The sequence below is a fragment of the Pelodiscus sinensis genome, chromosome Z (assembly GCF_052426305.1).
Source record: "Pelodiscus sinensis isolate ZL-2025 chromosome Z, ASM5242630v1, whole genome shotgun sequence".
In the NCBI taxonomy this organism is placed as follows: Eukaryota; Metazoa; Chordata; order Testudines; family Trionychidae; genus Pelodiscus; species Pelodiscus sinensis.
In genome coordinates this window covers 32835601-32853972 of record NC_143085.1, presented here as the reverse complement: position 1 = coordinate 32853972, position 18372 = coordinate 32835601, and the positions used below count along the sequence as shown (strand labels likewise).

General features: G+C 44.6%; 1 protein-coding gene across 1 annotated transcript in view; it reads left to right on the top strand.

Annotated features, from left to right (window-relative positions):
* Window positions 1-15768, top strand: part of TMEM116 (transmembrane protein 116) — a 34224-nt gene extending 18456 nt beyond the window's left edge. The window contains exons 6-11 of the mRNA XM_006121773.5: window positions 6546-6595; window positions 7436-7519; window positions 7619-7757; window positions 10464-10608; window positions 10727-10800; window positions 15438-15768. Coding sequence (XP_006121835.2) covers window positions 6546-6595; window positions 7436-7519; window positions 7619-7757; window positions 10464-10608; window positions 10727-10800; window positions 15438-15638 — 693 coding nt within the window. The 3' untranslated portion in view covers window positions 15639-15768. The remainder of the gene's footprint in view (window positions 1-6545; window positions 6596-7435; window positions 7520-7618; window positions 7758-10463; window positions 10609-10726; window positions 10801-15437) is intronic.
* The last annotated feature ends 2604 nt before the right edge of the window (window positions 15769-18372 follow it).

Genomic DNA, 18372 nt, shown 5'->3' with positions numbered 1-18372 from the left:
TCCCAAATGGAGTTTCCTAAACTCTTCAGCTCAAACACACTGGTTTAGACAAAATATAAACAAGTTTATTAGCTGCAAAGAGAGAGATTTTACAGGAATGCAAGTAATGAGTCATAAAAGTCAAAGAAGAGTTTAGAGAAAAAATAAATGTAAAATGTAACTAATGCCTAACTTAACAAATATGGATGAATTAAAAGCCGTCTCTCAAAACACATTTCAGGAGAACATTTTTCATTTGGGATCCTTCCCCCAGTCCCATGCTGTTTCCTTTATTCTTTGGATGTTGTGAACGTCTTGGGCATAGAGAAAGGGAGATGCCATTTTGGGGGTCTGCTATCCCTTCTTCTTGGCCTTTCCCTGGTTCAAGAAGCTTCTCCAGGTGAACTTTAGGAGCCAAATAGTCTCTGTGGATAAGAATCCCATGCTGTTTGTTTGCTAAGATGTAGATTTTTCACCCAACACTTCTTTCCAGCCATAGAATGGGCATTTGAGCAGGTAAGGGACCATTTAGTCTTTTTACACCTGTGGCTGAGGCATCTGGTTGTCTTTTGTCTCTGAGGAAATGGTTTAGCCACTTCCCAGCCTTGGCACCTGTCTTAGTAATACCCTACAGTGAAATCTTGTGACTGCATGCAATTTTGCCGTAATACCTCATAAGGCATAGTGTGCAAGGGGTGAATAGAGAGGTACAGACAGTCGCAGCTCCATTATAACAAAGCTGCCCGAGGGTTAACCACTGGTGTCTGGGGTCAGCAGGTTAGGTGGCCTGATAAGCAGATAAGCAGAGGAGACTGGTGAGAAGGGAACGGAGTGGGGGGACCAGCCTGGTAACCTTCCCAGCCTGAGGAAGGGCGATCACAACCCCCCCTTTGCCTCAAGCTCCACCTCGCTCTACTTTTGCTCTGCTCTCTCCCTGCTTCTTTCTCCCCCTGAGGAGGCCCTGGGGTACTAGTGGTGCTGGAACGCTGGGACTGGCAGCAGGGGTCCATTCCTCCCTGCACTCATTGGCAGTGGTAGGGAAAGCAGAGCCAGATGACCCCAGCTCATTTGCTCCCTGCAGGGCAGTCTTGCCCCCTCTCCCAGAGTGGTACAGCCAGGTGAGGAAAGCATCTGGGGCCCCCTTACTCTACTCTCCCTCACTGTTTCTGGTGAGGGAATGGGGGGCAGACCCCTGCTGCAGGTGCCATGGCCCCCGCCCTGCTAGTCCCCCCACTACTCCCCACACTGGCTGCTGGCCATCCTTACCAGTCCATGGCATTTGACCCCTCATGCCCCTATGAACAGGTCATCTACTACCATGTTTTCCTTAAACTTTCATAGACACAATTTGAATATCAAATTCTTGGTGTATCAGGCTCCAGCGCAGAAGCTTGGAATTTGAGTCTTCAGTGTTGTTTAACCAGATGGTGAATGATCTGTTAGGACCTTGCACTTTCTGTTAAAAAGGTAAAGTTTAATTACACTATAGCACAGCCTTCCAAAAACACAATAATTCTGTTTGGTGGGTATCAATATTTTGCTCTTGTTAGTCTCCCCTGATTGCATCAGCACAACACCTAAAACCATGTCTAATGTGTCAGCACTAGGGATGTTAAATATCAGTTAATTGAATAGTCAGTTAACTTCATGAATTCTTATCAGTTACTCGACTATTCTATAGTCTGAGGGGGTGAGACTGGCAGCCAGGGCACTCCCAGCCCTACGCCTGAGGAGTCAGCAGCGTGGGGTTCAAGGCGGGAGCTAATCCCCCAGAGGAGCCAGTTTAAAAACCAACTTCCGCTCACAGATCAGTTGCCTGTTGCCTCCCCGCTGCTGCCTCTGATACAGATGCAGCAGCACGGGGTGGCTGCAGCCCCTGTCCAGGAAGGGGGACTGAGCTTCTGGACCCAACATGAGCTGGAACTGAGCTGTGCTGCCTGCCTGCCTGGCTCCTAATACACTTTAAATGCAGTCACAGCAGAGATAGTTCCCAGACCTGGTATTAGCCAGGACTGAGCAGACAGATGACCAGGCTGCTAAAAAATTTACTGGCGGAGGGGAAATGCATATAGTCTCTAGCATTAAGCTTTTGTTTATTGGTTAATCAGTTAATCTACTGCACTATGACATCCTTAAGTGTTCACCTCGGTCAAACATTTTGTCAGAATCTGGACTAGCTAGAACAGGCTTTTCAGACAAGCTTTCCTTTACCTTATCAAAGCCTTCCTAGTATGCCTTTGTCCAAATGACTTTGTTAGGTTTAGTCTTTTTATATAGATCAGTGACTACAGATGCAAAGTCACTGAACCCACACACAAAGTGTCTGGAATAGTTTACCAGACTTATGAAAGTTGGACCTGTTCCATGATATGAGGCAGGGTCCAATTTACAATGGTCTCAACTTCTAGGTCATCACTTTTTAGGGGATCAGAACCAGTGTTCTCTATAAGCTATGCTCTTGTGTGGCTACTCAGGAGCCATTCCAGTGCTACCCAGCTGATTAGCGGAGTGCCCGCAGCTAGGTTTTTTGTTTCTGTGGGTGGTGCACATTTTCATGTGCCTCAGTGCACTTAAATATTATTCTGCACATAGATGGGAAAAATATGCACAAGAATGTAAAAGATTAAAGAGAACATTTACCAGAGGATATTTGACTTCCTTCTGCTCAGTGTTCCAAATAAGGAACTCTGGCTGCTTGTGTTTTACAAATAGAGGCTTTTATAGGTAGGCCTGTCTCTCTGAGTTTTGGCAGCACAATTTCCAAGTGGTTTTTGTGATCAGCCCAAGGATTGCTAGATATTGCAATAAAAAAGACAAGTAGTGCTGTGGCACCTTGGACTTGGTCTACACTAGGAAGTCATTTTGAAATAACTCCCTTTATTTTAAAATAACAAGTGGCGCGTCCACACTACCAAGCCAGTTATTTCAAAATAAGGGGCTGATTATTTTGAAATAATAACTCCTGATTTCCACGAGGAATAATGCTTATTTTGAAATAGTTATTTTGAAATATCAGTTGTGTGGACGCTCCACTGCTGCTATTTCAAAATAACTACTCCCCAGAGGTCATTCAAAGTAATTTCCCCCCAGTGCTTCCTAGGGCTCTAAGTCAAGGTAGTGCATCCACATTAAGGAGCCTACCTCAGACTAATTTCAAGGCTTCCCTGTAGTGTGGCCACACTATTTTGAAAGTTATTTCAGGAGTTATTTAGAAATAAGTTATTTTGAAATAATTTCCTAGTGTAGACATGCCCTTAGAGACTAACCAAAATCTATATAATCATGAGATTTCGTGGGCAATACCCTCTTCATCAGATGAATAGTAGCAGAAGTACCCGTCAATTGTAGGACCCATGTTAATTAGGCTAATTAAGTGGGCTAGATGTGTCCCATAGCTTTTGAGGTAGAAATGCAAATGTTAATGGCAGGAGAAATTGTCTTTGTAATGTCTTTATTTAGGCCCAGGGTTAGATATCAAATCTGTGGATAAAGTCTAGTTCTGCAGACTCTCTCTGTGATTGGCTGGTGAATCAATCTTTATCTACAGATTTGATCCGCACTGTTCTTCAAACATTTCCACATCTTCATCCACATCATTTTCTCCCAGTGAGCAGTTTTCTTTATGATGTTTCATTCTTTCAGCTAGGTCCTGCAACATATTCTTGCACTGCTTACACGTGACACATTTTCCTATTTTACCTGGGGAATAAATTTTTTGAAAATATTCTCAGATAGGGTCTCTTTTACACCCTGGAGCCATGTCAGCTTTTCTATGGCAAAAAGGTGGAGGAATTTAGGAAGCTGTGTGTGTGCTGAATAATGTTTTCCATTTTTCATTCCCATTTTCTTTCCAGGCTACTCCACTGTTGCTTATAAGAACTTATAAGAAGCAATAGCTGATTGTTAGTATTTTATTGATGATCTAAAAAAATATTATTTAAATAAAAAAAAAATCTGTTTTTTTTAATAATTGATTTTAGCCATCCTGACAGGCACACAGACTGTCATAGGAGAAGAGGAAAGAGTGATGCCAGTTAAATTATTTATCTTAAAGGGGAAAGCACACTTTGAGGATGTATTCATGTGCCTCAGTTTTTCCAACTATAAAATGGGAATGCTGATCTGTCCACAAAAGTGTTGTGAACCTCATGTGTAATGAGCTTTCAGAGCTCAGAAGAGTGGTGCTCAAAATGTGCAAAGTATTATTCAAAACACAGTTTCTTGTTTGAGGATTTTTACTTGTGGTACTGCTTTTCCATGTCTGCAGCACAGGATTGTGTTGTGTCTTTGCAGAGTGGGACCAGTTTACCTTTCCTAAAGGCAGACCAGTACCAGCACCCACAATATAATTCCTAGTTAGTAGAGTCCCTCATAGTCACAATTGTTTGTGCTTTCCCTCAGAGCTTCATTATACTGTTGCAGGATTGTGCCAAGTTATGCTTCACAAAATAAATAACCTGCATGCAAAGATCTCATCAGGACTTTGTTACTCTTCTGGTTTGCTTCTGGAAACTGGATTCCTCTAGCTTTGGAGGAGCAGCCAGTCAATAAATTGGAGGAAGAAGCAACTGCACAACCCCCCAAACTAATTTCCATTGCAATGTGCACCTTTCAGTTTGTTTCAATAAAAAGTTATTTCCCATGAGCTGGTGGTGAACCACATGTTGTAAGCATGACCAAAGAAAGGTGATCTGAACACAGTACTGAAAGCCAGGAGAAGCTGATTTCAAATATTTACCTCTCTCAGAGGTTTGATATGGAGATTAATGAATGTTTAAAACATTTTGATCTTAGAAGGTTTCTAAGTCTTATTATTCATAACTTCCTTCTGTTTTGGGCAAGTACCGAGTCCTGGGAATAAAGGGGAATTTGGTTCAGAGTATGCTGAGTATTAAAAAATGACTCATTCTGCAAAGGAGGAAAATGTTAGTCCACATATCATGAGATGCTCTAATTTGTTTTCTGGCCCTTTTCATGGATTCTCACCATAATATTTATTACAGCATCTGGCAAGCATAAGCAAATAGCTGTCTCTGGAACACCCAAGTCTCACATTCACATAGTCTTCCTAAGGAAAAGAGCATCAAATCTAAACATGCGTCCATATGGCTTGTCCTTTCCTTAACGTGACATGATAAAGTGACACAAGGGACAAATCTTCAAGTGTCAGGAAATTCATGTATTGGTATGTCCATGAAAGTTGGTGGAACAGACCTCCTTTGATTTCACTAGAGCCATGCTTTGGCCCTGTGAATGAGAGCTAGAAGGGTGAAAGGATGGGCCTATAGAAGGAAAAGAACAACTAAGACAGGAAATTCAGGAAGCTTAAAAATAAAGCACCCCTCAGCTTTATTGTATGTACACCTGATTGTGATTTTTCCTGGTGCAATCCTGCCTTCCATTTCTTCTTTTCAATTTACATTCACTTGTACAGTTGATGCCCATTTACAGATGTGTTGTTTAAACTTTATGTTACCGAACTTTGAATTTGGCCCATTTTCTCTGTAACATTTTTCAGAGCAGTCAAAGTTCTCTGACAGGCACATGGTTGTATGCCCCTTCTCCAAGGACTTTTCTGAAGGAAAATGTTTAAGTGGGAATCATCCTGGAGCAGAATGCAGGAGTTGTCATGAGGGACTAGTGCTCTCAACATGCCAAAATGTTGGCTGAATTTTAAATTTGCAATAGTCATCTGGTATTTTCCCTCCAGTCATTTCCCAGGATTATTTTGGAGTCTCTAAGAATTAAAGATTGTGTCCTGTGATTAATTTGTCCAACCAAAATTTGCAGCTTTGTGTCCAATTCATGCACTGAGCTCTTCAGAATGCCTGTTTTGATGAGGCTGGCTAAAATGTAACTAAATGGTGGTTGTGTATCCTTGACAGGCAGAACCACACCTGGGATCTCTGGAGCTTAGTGCATGAGCCTATACTGCTTAAGTTAAAAGACAGCTGGCCTTCAGCTAAGCACATGTCTACACTAGGAAAGTATTTCAAAATAAACACATTTGAAATAATAACTACCAAAATAACTATTTCAAAATAAGCTTATTCCCCGAGGAAAGCAGGAGTACAGATTTCAAAATAACCAGTCCATTATTTAAAAATAACAGGCTTGGTAGTATGGATGCTCCACTTATTATTTTGAAATAAGGGGGGTTATTTCAAAATAACTCCCTAGTGTAGATGAGAACTAAGGTTGCAGAGCAAACTCGACACTAAAGAGTTTTTTTGGGAAAATGGCTGGGTTTTTTTTTCTGAAAAAACTTCACTTATGTTCACACTGCAATCATGTTCTTTCAGAAAAAAAAATCGATAGAACAGAGGGTTTTTTCCAACATTGGTAATCCTCTTTCTACGAGGAAGAAGCCTTTTTCCGAAAGATCTCTTCCAGAAAAGCTTCTTCTGAAAGCAGCCTGCAGTCTAGACGTAGCCCTAATCTCTCTCTCTGTAAGTGGTCTTAGAGCCACTACATGGAGTAGTATACTACCTGCAGCAGGCATGTGGGTTACAGTTGTACAGATATATAAGGATTAATCATGTAACTAAACTTTTTCATCATTACAGGTTTTAGATTATGCAAATCGCATTGGCCGAATAGCAACAATTTTGTCCAGGTAGGCTTTAGTGCTGGATGTTTACAGTAAAGTTGGGTGTTTTAGACCCAAACTGTTCTTTGTTTAGAAACAATTCTTATTAAAACTTGATTGTGAATCCCGTGACTTGGCAATCATGATATCCTGGGCTGACAAAATTTACAGACAGATCCTCAGGTGTAAATTCTTTGAGCTCCATTCAAGTGAGCTGTATTGACTCAAACTGCAATGAGCCAACTTTATGCACACATGAGAGTGTACGTGTGTATATATGTCTTCCCTCCAAAGCATGGAACCAGGACTTTGCTCACTTGCATGTCATTGGGCCCCTCTGACAATATAGCTAATGAAGATTCTCCTTTTGTAGGAGCAAGGTTGTAGTTTCACTATCACCATGACATTAAAGCAGCCATGGTGTGCAACAGGGTGATAGCCACGAAACCCTGGATGGCCATTAAATGGTTACTGTTGTCCCTTGCCGGTCTTAGAAGGATTAATTAATGCTTCTAAAGTTTTTTGAAGACATAAAGTATTATCAATGCTAACAGTAGTATGAAAGCGTCCTGTTGAGGTACTCAGTAATAGAATCTGAAAATACATTGAAACAAATTTTGTTCTCAGCTAACCAGGTATAATTCCTCCCATTACCCGTATGTTATACCACCCCTATGTTATGCCATACATTATGCCATATCGTGTGCCACTCAGAAGCTGTAAGCATTAACATTTAAGTTCTAGAAAACTACTATTTCAAGATGTTCTCAATAAAAAGCAAAACAACATCTCAGTAGTGGCAAAAAAGAGGGCAAGGATAGGAGGGTTGCTTGTTGTGACTGAGCTATTGTTATTTTCTCCCCTCAGCTTGATCCCTTTCCTCTTAATGGTTCCTGTGTTTTGTCTGGGCAACACCCATAATTGCTACCAGAACTTCAGCCAGAAACATGGGTAAGCTGCCCCCAGAGCACCTGGCTTCCTCTGAGACTGATGAAAGGAGTCACCAGAAGTAAACACTCAGGCTGTCTTTTGTCCCCTTTCTGGCGGCAGGTGTCTCTTGATGCACACAGAAACGGCCATGCTCATTGGCCAACTGCAAAACCACTGCGGTTCTGTTTGTTTTGTGATGTATTTCTATGGCATTGGAGTCTTCCTGATCGCCTTCTTGATCAGCTTCATCGCCATTATGGTAAGAAATATTGTTCCTGTTCCTCAAACAGTGAGTTGCAGATGCCAAGGATGAGAGTGACCGGGGGGTGAGGGGGGGAGAGGAGAGGCAACAGACTTGCCAGCAATGTTCCCTCTACTCTTTTCCATCCATGTGCAGATTTTTTCAATCAGTGTGTGGAATAAATTTTGTTATGTGTATGAAGGCATGTGTGTATGTGCACCACCAGCAGAAACAACACATCTAGCTGCGGGTGCTCTGTTAATTAGCTGGGTGGCATTTGAATCTCTCCTAAGTGACCACACAAGCACACAGCTTACTGGGAACACAGCTTGCCAGGCCCCCGGGGAAAGAAGGGGGAGGGTGGTTCCAAGCTCCTGGAAAGGCCAAGACCTTGGGTAGAAGGAGTGAGTCTGGGGGCAGCCAGCCCTCAGCACTGCCAGGACCAAGTTGCACCCCCTCACCCAGCTCTTAGCACTGCATGGGGCTCTGATAGTGATTTAAAGGGCCCAAGGCTCCAGCTGCCACCGGCAAATTGCCAGGCAATCATCTCAGCAGTCCCTAGATCAGCGTGGGCAAGGGGCTTCCAGTGGGCCAGATCTGGCCCCCCAAGCCACCAGATATGGCCAGTGGCCCCCTCGCTGGAACCCTTAGGCAGAGATCAGTTCAAATCCAGCTGTTCTCTGCTCTGGAGGGCTGGGGAAGGAGAAGTCTCATACTGTTCCCGCCCCCCAGCAAAATCTCTTAGCTGCCGTTGGCCAATCTCTCAGTTTCCAGCCAAGATGAGCCAAGAATTTTTGCCGGGAGCAAGGGCAGTGTAGAACGCCTTCCCCCTTCCCCTCCTTCTCATACCAGAGCAGAGCCACGTGGAGCACCAAGCCAGCTCCACCCAGAACCTAACTCTGGCACCCCAGTGCCTCCCTTCCCCAACTCTCTGCCCCACATACCCAAACCTTCTGCCCCCTCCTGCACCAATACCCCATCCCAGATCTGGCATCCCAGTCCTCTGCCCCCCGTTCACAAGCCCCTCCTAGCTTAGGTCACATCCCAAAATCCTGCATCCTAGCCCCCTGACCTAGGTCACCACCTGCCTCCTTCACCCAAACTCCCTCCTAGACCCCGTTCTCCTTCCTGCACCCCAGTCCCTCACCCCAAACTCCCTTCTGCACCCTATCCCCATCCCAGATCCTGCACCTCCTCCATTAATATCATGGGAGAATGCAGCCCTCAACCACTTTCCAAATTCTTGGAGTGGCCCCCCATAAAAAATTATTGCCCACCTCTGCCCTAGATTCACCCCCTTCAGTAGAGGACTCTAGGCACTGCCACTGCCACTCCGTGCCTCAGTTTCTTCATCTATAAAATAATAGTGATACTGACCTCCTTTGTAAGCGCTTGAGATCTGCAGATATAAAGCTCTATATAAGATGTAGGCATTGTTGTTATTATTATTCTGGGCCAGGCCTTTGCCTGACCAGGTCAGAATTATAGAGACATTTTCTTTTCCTTTCTTCTAACCTCCTCTGACGCTGGATTGTATTGCTTCACCCTATGGGTAGTTATAAACAGATGCTGGCTTTTGTTTGTGATTTGCCTACATGTCATTGTGAGGAGCAATTTATAATTTACTAAAATAAAAACACATTTTATTTAGTTTGTGTGTGACTGTCCTCTTCCCACTGGCTATCTGTAGATGTTCCAACCAAAAATCCTATCCCTTTTGGGCACAGGAATTACTCCACCCAGCTCAGAAATGTGCACTCCTCTGAAGTGGAAGGCAGCAACTATTTAACAGCATACAGCAACGTTATACAACAGCATAAGGGAGAAAGTGGAGAAAACTATTGAATCCAACTGAAATTACAGGCACAATATATATGATTGAGAACTGGGCTGGGATACCAGGGTTAACACATGTACCAGAGGATATGTAATGACCGCAAGTGGGCAAGGCTTCAGTCTTGAATTGCATTCAAAAGAGGGATAATTTGTTTTAAAACATGTTAGGAATGATTCACTGTTTCCTGGAGTCCAGCTATGAGGCCTGCCAGCTGCGGGAGAGGGAGGAAAAGGCAAAGGGGGAGGTTACCCTGTGGCCTGGTGATTCAAAAGGGCCTTGGATGCCTGGCTGCTGCTTCTGTTACTGTGGCAACTGGCCAGAGCTCCAGATCCTTTAAATCGCTGCACAGCATGCTACAGAGCCCTTAGCTACATGGTCCGGATGGGGTTAGAGGGCCAGCATGGGGTGCACAGCGCAGTTTAGTGGTGCTCCTGAGCTGGCTGCCCAAGCCCCACCTCTTCCATCACAAGCCCTTCCCTTTCCAGAAGTGCAGAGCCAACTCCCTCACCTTGTCCAGCCTCCTGCCCCTCCATGCCAGCTGTATTAGCTGCTGCTAGAATAAAATCATAACTGACATCTGCTGTCATGCACTAAAACATACATCAGCCACCACTTCTCTCATAGATGAGTTATGCCATTAGTTGTCCATGATACTTTCTTCAGAAGTATCTTGCTGGCCACTGATGAAGGCAGGACACCAAACTAAATGGACTCTTGCTCAGATTTGGCACGGCAGTGTCTATTTTGCAGCTATTTCTTAGATTAAATAAGTACCCCACAAAGAACAACCAAGCAGCACAATTCCTGTACATGGCTTTGATGTACACTTCTTAAATCAGCCTGTACATGAGACACAATGAATTATACAGTTGCATTTTCTTTTCTAGGTTCTTCTCATCAAAGCCCGAGCTTTGTACAAAAGGTTCATAAACTCAACAGGATTCCTGGGCGATCAGCAATGGGCAATGATAAAAATAGTGGAACAACGAGTAGTGTTCTACCCTATTGCTTTCTTCTGTTGTTGGGGCCCAGGTTTGTAGAGAGCTATGTTATATCTGCCAGTTTCCATGCTTGTGTTCTGGCCAGTTGGCATGGTAACTGGAAATAATGAAGGCTAAAGCAATATCACTTTATCAATCCTTTTTCACAGCCGTTATCCTTGGAATAGTGAAGTTGACTGTATCAGTGAACAGCAGAATCTACATGGCTCTTTATATTCTTCAGGTAAAGTACTCCAGTTTGAACCTTTTCAGAACTTCTCTTCTCTCCTTTTTTGGTCATGTGAGTTTTTGGTTGGTTCTGTAGAATCATATAACACTGGAACTGGAAGGGACTTCAAAAGGTCATCCAGTCCAGTCCCTGGCCTTCACAGCAGGACCAAATACTGACTAGACCATCCTTGGTAAATGTCTGTCTAACCTGCTCTTAAATATCCCCAGAGATGGAGATTCTACAACCTCCCTGGGCAATTTATTCCAGTGTTTAATCACCATGACAGTTAGGAAGTTTTTCCTAATGTTCAACCTAAACCTTCTTTGCTGCTGTTTAAGCCCATTGCTTCTTGTCCTATCCTCAGAGGCCAAGGAGAACAATTTTTCCTCACTCCTCCTTGTAGCTCCCTTTTAGATACTTGAAAACTGCTCTCATGTCCCCTCAGTCTTCTCCTTTCCAAACTAAACTAGCCCAATTCTTTCAGTCTTCCCTCATAGCTCATGTTTTCTAGATCTTTAATCATTTTTGTTGCTCTTCTCTGGACCTTCTCCAATTTCTCCACATCTTTCTTGAAACATGGTGCCCAGAACTGGACACAATACTCCAACTGAGGCCTAATCAGCGCAGAGTAGAGCAGAAGAATGACTTCTCGTGTCTTGGTCACAATGCTCCTGTTAATGCCTCCCAGAATCATGTTTGCTTTTTTTGCAACAGCATCACACTGTTGGCTCAAGTACGCCAAACAAAATGTACAGTCTGCTTCTTCCCCTGCAGACCATGCGCAGAGGAGCCTTTGTCCAATTTATGAATGGAACTAGGGAAGGATGTCTGTAGTCATCCTTATGTTTGTTCTTTACATGCTTTGCAAGGTCTCAGGAACCAAACAGAAGAAGCTGGGCTCCTTATGTATTAGGGCATCTAGGTGCTGGAAATACTTAGAAAAGATCAGATCTTATATTATTCTAGGTCCATAAATGGACTTGTGAGGCATTAAAAACCCTTGTAATGCAGAGCCAAATGTAGACCCTGATATAAACAACTTGAATACTACTCTTTGAGTTTCTATAGAACCTGAATGTAAAACCTTGGTTTATGATGCTGTTAACCAGTAGTTTTCTTAGAGGGCTGTATCTTGAAGCTGCAGTAAGCATAGGGCACTAAAAAATTCCAAAATTCATGTGTCATCCAGGAATGCAGACAGACTAAAACCTCATAAAGAAAAATGAAAGCACAGTTTTATGAACAAAGCTGCCACTTGTTGAATCTCTTAGGGCCAGATAATGATTATCTTACATTTCTGTTGTCCTTTTCTTCCCTTTTATATTCCCCAAAGCACTTTTGCAGACTCATCCTGATCATAAACTATATCTAGGAATCATTTCCCCTCTACTGAATGGCAGCTGCCCCTGAAGTAGAACCCAACAGCTGTTTCCTAGCCCAGAACATCACCATGCTGCACCTCAGGGCAGGAAGATATAGAATCATAGAATACTAAACTGGAAGAGACCTCGAGAGGTCATCAAGTCCAGTCCCCTGCCCTCATGGCAGGGCCGAGAATCATCTAAACCAGGGGTTCCCAACCTTTTTCGGTCCCCGTATCCCTTTGGCTTTTAGTAAACCGTCCTGTACCCCCTATTCAATATGAAAGGAAATAAATTCTAGACTCCAGAATCCACAACTTTTTTTCACTAACACTACTACTTTTGGAATATTTCAATTAGGATAATCTAGTTATTTACCAAATATTCCCCATGCCCCTTTGACAAACTTCTCGTACCCCCTGGGGGTACATGTACCCCAGGTTGGGAACCCCTTGTCTAGACCATCCCTGATAGGTGTCTGTCTAACCTGCTCTTAAATATCTCCAGAGATGGAGATTCCACAACCTCCCTAGGCAATTCATTTCACCACCCTGACAGTTAGGAAGTTTTTACTAATGTCCAACCTAAACCTCCTTATATGAAGAATCCTGTCTCCGACTGAAGGTCCAGAGAAAACTCAGCGAGACAGCATTAATTCCCTGACTGACATTTGACCAGGACATCAGAGTTAACAGTTCTCCATTTGTGAAAAGAACCAATGGAGCTTTTATAACCAGGAGTGATCAGGACAAAAGCGAGCAATTGCTCAAAAGAAAGCAACTCCGGCAGCACAGCGTTCCTCTAGCACCTCACGGAGTGAGGCCTGCCTTAGTGTGAGGAGGGTCATTTAAAATCATAAATATCCAGGCCCGAAAGCAGGAATTTATCAGGTATGTGTGTGATTTTTTTGGTAAATATGGACTGAAAGGGTACAAACGTACACACACCCCATGGTGTCCCAAGTAACTGTGCTCCAGACAGCGGTTTGTACAGAGCTGTTCCCTGTAGGACTGTGCTACCAGTAGTAGTTACTAATTTGTAGGATCATAAGGAAATGCTGCTGTAAGATATTGCTACGAGAAGTAGCAAAGTCCTACAGAGAGCAGGTACATGCGTATGAAGTGTAGGAAACTGTAATTGTAAAACACTAATACCAGCATCTAGCACATTCCTATAGACCCATGATTGTTATCATGTTTCAGTCATCACACCCAGGGCTCCAGTTGAGCCTTAATCAGCGCAGAGTGAAGCACACAAATTACTTCTTGTGTCTTGCTTACAATGCTGAGATTGGCTTTTTTTGCAAGAGTTTTGCGTGGTTGATTGATATTTAGCTTTTGGTCCAAAGCACTTGCAAACCCCTCCCAGGCTGTGTCTAGACTGGCAAGATTTTCCGCAAAATCATCTGCTTTTGCAGAAAAACTTGCCAGCTGTCTACACTGGCCGCTTGAATTTCCGGAAAAGCACTGACGATCTCATGTAAGATTGTCAGTGCTTTTCCGGAAATACTATGCTGCTCCCGTTCGGGCAAAAATCTTTTTCCAAAAGACTTTTGTGCAAAAGGGCCAGTGTAAACAGCTCAGATTTGTTTTCCGCAAAAAAGCCCTGATCGCGAAAATGGCTTTTGCGGAAAAGCATCCTGCCAATCCAGACGTGCTTTTCCGAAAATGCTTTTAACGGAAAAGTTTTCTGTTAAAAGCATTTTTGGAAAATCATGCCAGTGTAGACGTAGCCCCAATGTGTTATCATCATTCACTGCCTTTCTAAGTGCACTCTCCAAGCAGAGAGGGCGGACTGGTGAGGGGAGACCCTGAGGGCTGGGCAAGGGCCAGGACAACCCCCACATCTGCTCGTCCCCTCTCCTGCTCTGTCCTTGGTCTGCCTCATCCCCATACATACTGGCAGCAGCAGCAAAGAAGCGCAGCAAGGCAGCTCCAACTCTCTTGGCTCCTGTGACTGCTCCTGCCCAGGCATTTTTGGGGGAGCACTCATGTCTCCCCCAACTCACCCCTGTCTCAAAGCCATTATCTAAAGCATCAATGAAGATTTTAAACAGAAGTGTATCTAGAACTGGTCCCTACAGGACACCACTCATTATGCCCTTCCAACATGACTGTAAACTACTGATAACTACACCCAGGGCACTATTTTCCAACCTGTTTTGCACCCACCTTATTGTAGCTTCATTTAGGGTACATTAGTATGAAGAACTTAACAAAATCAAGATAGACTATGTTAACCATTCCTTTCCCCCTTCCACAAGACTTGTGAACTTGTCTGTCCTAGACACTCAGGGCTAGGGACCAGGAAGCGGGGAGGGAGAGGCGGGGGGGATGAGGACTAATAAGAGTCTTTTAAATACTCCAAATGTGTGACACGCTCCTTCAAACTGCATGTCGGATTTTTACAGCATTCTGTCTCCTGTCTGCATAGCAGTGCAGATAGAGAGGGGCTGTGGAGGGCCAGCAGTGAGAGCCAATTAATTAGGACAGCTGTACCTTTAAAAACCCTGCCAGGAAGCGGCCCTGGGCTTCTACATAGCATCCAAAGAGGGGTAAAACCCCCACTCTGCCCCACTTCTGCCTTTGCACACTCAGCAGGTGGCTCATCCCACTGTGGTAGCTGTTACCCCCTCTGCCCCTCTCTGTGTGGGGCAAAAACCCTGCTCAGAGGCTGGCAGTGTCTCCACCCTGAGCAGAACACCAGCTCCTACTCCTCCCTTCCTGCTTTTCCCCCCTAGACTCCTCTTCTGCCTCACACTAAAGTGGCTTGATTCCCCCAGGCCAGTACATTTCAGACCCTGGCCACTTCCTCTGTTTTGCCCCCTTTATATGCCCCTTGTAAAATGTAGTCAGCAGAAACATAGACATAGGAAGGGCAGGGGCTTCAGCAGAGCTATTGAGCATGCTCAGTAATCCTAAATTCTCCCTACATGGTATAGTCCTACACAGGGAGCTGTTCTGAACAAACCACTGGCCAGGGGAAGGCAGGAGCAGCTCCCTGCCTGAGCTCCTTGTCCCATACTCCAGCCAGCAGAAAGGTTGGGAGCGTGGGAAGCGGCGGGAAATCATACTCAGTCTTCCCCGGCTGGCCAGACCATGAGGGAGGGAGGCTCAGGCAACAAGCCATCCCTTCCTTCCACCGGCTGGCCAGAGCACACTTACTTGGGGAACCATGGGGGGTTGGATTAGAAAAGTGAGTAAATCCGATGTGCAGGAAATTGCAAAAGTGCATGGTTTCCATTCTGCACTGGCTGAAGAGGGATTTATGCTCTGGGTTCTCTCCTAGGCTCTAACAGCGGCTTCCCAGGGGCTGCTGAACTGCATCGTTTATGGGTGGACCCAGCACATGTTTCGCTGCATGAAACGCAAAGCTTGCCGTGACGTCGACACTCAGACACCTCTCTTACGTTCCCAGAAGAAGCACTATGCCAGCACGTTTCATGCCAGCACCCAAGACGCCACTGTATCTACATCCACGGTGTTGTGACAACGCTCCGCCGAGCAAGGAAGGAATGGTCAGCCTGAGAGGCAGCATACAGAGCCAATCAGCTCACTTGCTTGTTCTGAACTGTTTTGTGAGTAATAGACACACAGAGCTAGGATAAGGCTAACAAAACCTGAGCACATCCAGATGGAAATCAGCTGCTTTCTGTGAAGATCATAATTTATTTTATAGTTTTTATGGATTTTTCATGGATTATTTTACCTTTATAAGCCATTCTGTACAGTTTTTTCCTTATGAAAACATCCCCAGAATTTGCTGGGAATTGTAGGTCAGAAACCCTTTACAGCTCCAAAAAGACCTTTTTCATAAGAGTAGATAACCAGGAAGTGTTTTTCTTACCTCAGTGATTATCAGATATTTGTAATTACAAATGCACAATAAAGACAAGGTGACTATTTATAAATCATGCCCTTCTACCGCCATGCAAAAATTCAGATGAGTCCAACGCTGGCAACTAAATGCATTAAACTTTAAAGTCATACTGTCAGGTTAAAAAATCACTAGCCAGTTTCATCCCTATGCCTTCTAAACCCATTGAAGTTACATCACGTTTTTCTAAAATAGATTTCCTTGATTTCAAATTAACACAGTAATGACTTTGAAAACAGTAGTTAATTTTAATCATTGACATCGTTCAATTACTGTTTTGAGCATCATTTGGCTCTGATACCAAACAAACTAATTTGATTCATTTCTGCCCTAAAGACCAAATCACACTCGGTAGGTGAGTAACCCCATTTAAGTCAATAGGGTTTTTTCACTGCATTAGTACAGTGAGCAAGATTTGACCTGTAGTCCATGTGTAATAGTGTTATGTAGCACATCTCCAGAGCATCTTCAAAGCATCTTACAGACATTAGCTAATAACTCCCAACTACATCCCTGTGAACAAGGATGTGGGAACAATTTATATAGTGGAGGTGCTGAGAGCCATTGAACTCAACTGTACACCTTCTATATGAAGGGTGGAGAACCTAGGGCCTGGCTCCCAGCTTTCCTGGATCTGGCCCCTGAGGCTTGGGGCTCCCTCACCCCACCATTGAGGAGCCTCCGCCACTCCCCTGTGGGGCTGGAGCACACAAAATCTACCGGCTTGCCCCCTTACCCCAGGCTTTGGTGTGCAAGGGTAATGTGTGGAATGTCTTTCTCCTTCTCAGTTGGGGGCCATGTCAGTGAGGGTTTGGGTTTTTTTGTTTTTGTTTTTGCTTCTCACTTGTGTACAGCCCACTAATGATTTTTCTGTGTATCAGTGGTCCCTGACCCCAAAAAAGGTTCCCTGCTCTATAAGATAAAACCCCTTCAGTGAAGGGATGTAGCAGCATCCTGCCAGCATCTATGCCTGTGAGGTAAGTTCAGTTATATCCATTGTTCAGATGGTGACCTGGGGACTAGGGATGTGAAAGGTTAACTGGTAACCATCACCTTTAAGGGTGATGTTCTGGTTAATTTTAACGGGTGGAGGCTGGAGCAGCTCCCCATCTTCTGCAGGTAAGGTCTGTAACATAAGTTCATGTATCACAAGCCAGGTATGAGGCCTGAGGCCTAGACAGCAATGGTCAAAACTTTGCTAATAAAAAGCAAAGAGAATTTGTGAGCGAGAGGCAGGAGTTGTCAGGAACAGGTCTGATATTACAGAAATACTCATACTTAAAAATAGTAGGCACAGGCCATGAGCACAATCCAGCATGGTCATAACAGAACACCTCATTAAGAAACACCTTGGTACCAACTGCCTCTCCACAAATAACATACATACCAACCCAGGTTCAGGGTCTAAGCTGACAACATGACAGATAGTGATTCAACTCCATGGTCAGGGTCATGGGTGGATTTAGGTAATGTCAGAGGGTGGCAACCTGATACATCAGGAGTGATGTGTTAGTTAGGCTACTTCTAGTCTGAAAGCTTCTTGCACAAGAAGCTCTTATTAGAAGAGATCTTCTGCAAAAACTTCTTGTGCAAGAGGGCGTCCACACACAGCAGGAAGTCAGTCTCTGATTCATTTTCAACTACAGAAGAAAAGCTGTCATTGAACCCATGCCATTTCCAGACTAAGAAACTCCAAACCTTCCTACATATAGTAACACTAACCACTGGAATGCTGGTATTTTCCATGTTACCATCTGTGACAGGGTGGTGGGATTGGATGGAGAAAGACCCACACCGAAATGGCGCTTGGCCCCAGCGCCGGGGAAGGCAAGCGGCTGTGCCGGGCGTGCTCGGTGGCCATGGCACGCGCATGTACGGTGATTCCCCAGACTGCTGCACCGAGAGACAGGACAGCGCATGTGCCGGCATCCCAAGTAGAGGGCATCAGCTTTGAAAAAGAGGGCGCCCAGGAGGAACAAGGAGGCAGCGTCCCGGACGAGGAGGAGGAGAGCGCTGATGAGGAAGAGGGGAGAGCGAGACAGGAGTCGGGGGAAGAACCTGCCAGAACAACTGACGACAGGACCAAAGTCATGACAGGGACAGCGAAGCCCGACAAGAGGAAAGGAAGGAGCCCAGGACAGGGCAAAGGAAAGCCCGTGGGACGGTGAGTTGTGGTACAGCCCCAGTGGCCAAACAGGTAGTCATTGTACCTTTTCTTAGGGTCCTGGGCTGAGACCTGGAGTGAGGGTGGGCCCTGGTCTCCCTTCCTTCTGGGTGCATGAGGAGTCTTGGTCTAGTAAAAGGACCCTGAAAAAGACTATGGCCAAGCACGGGAAGGCTGGGGTGC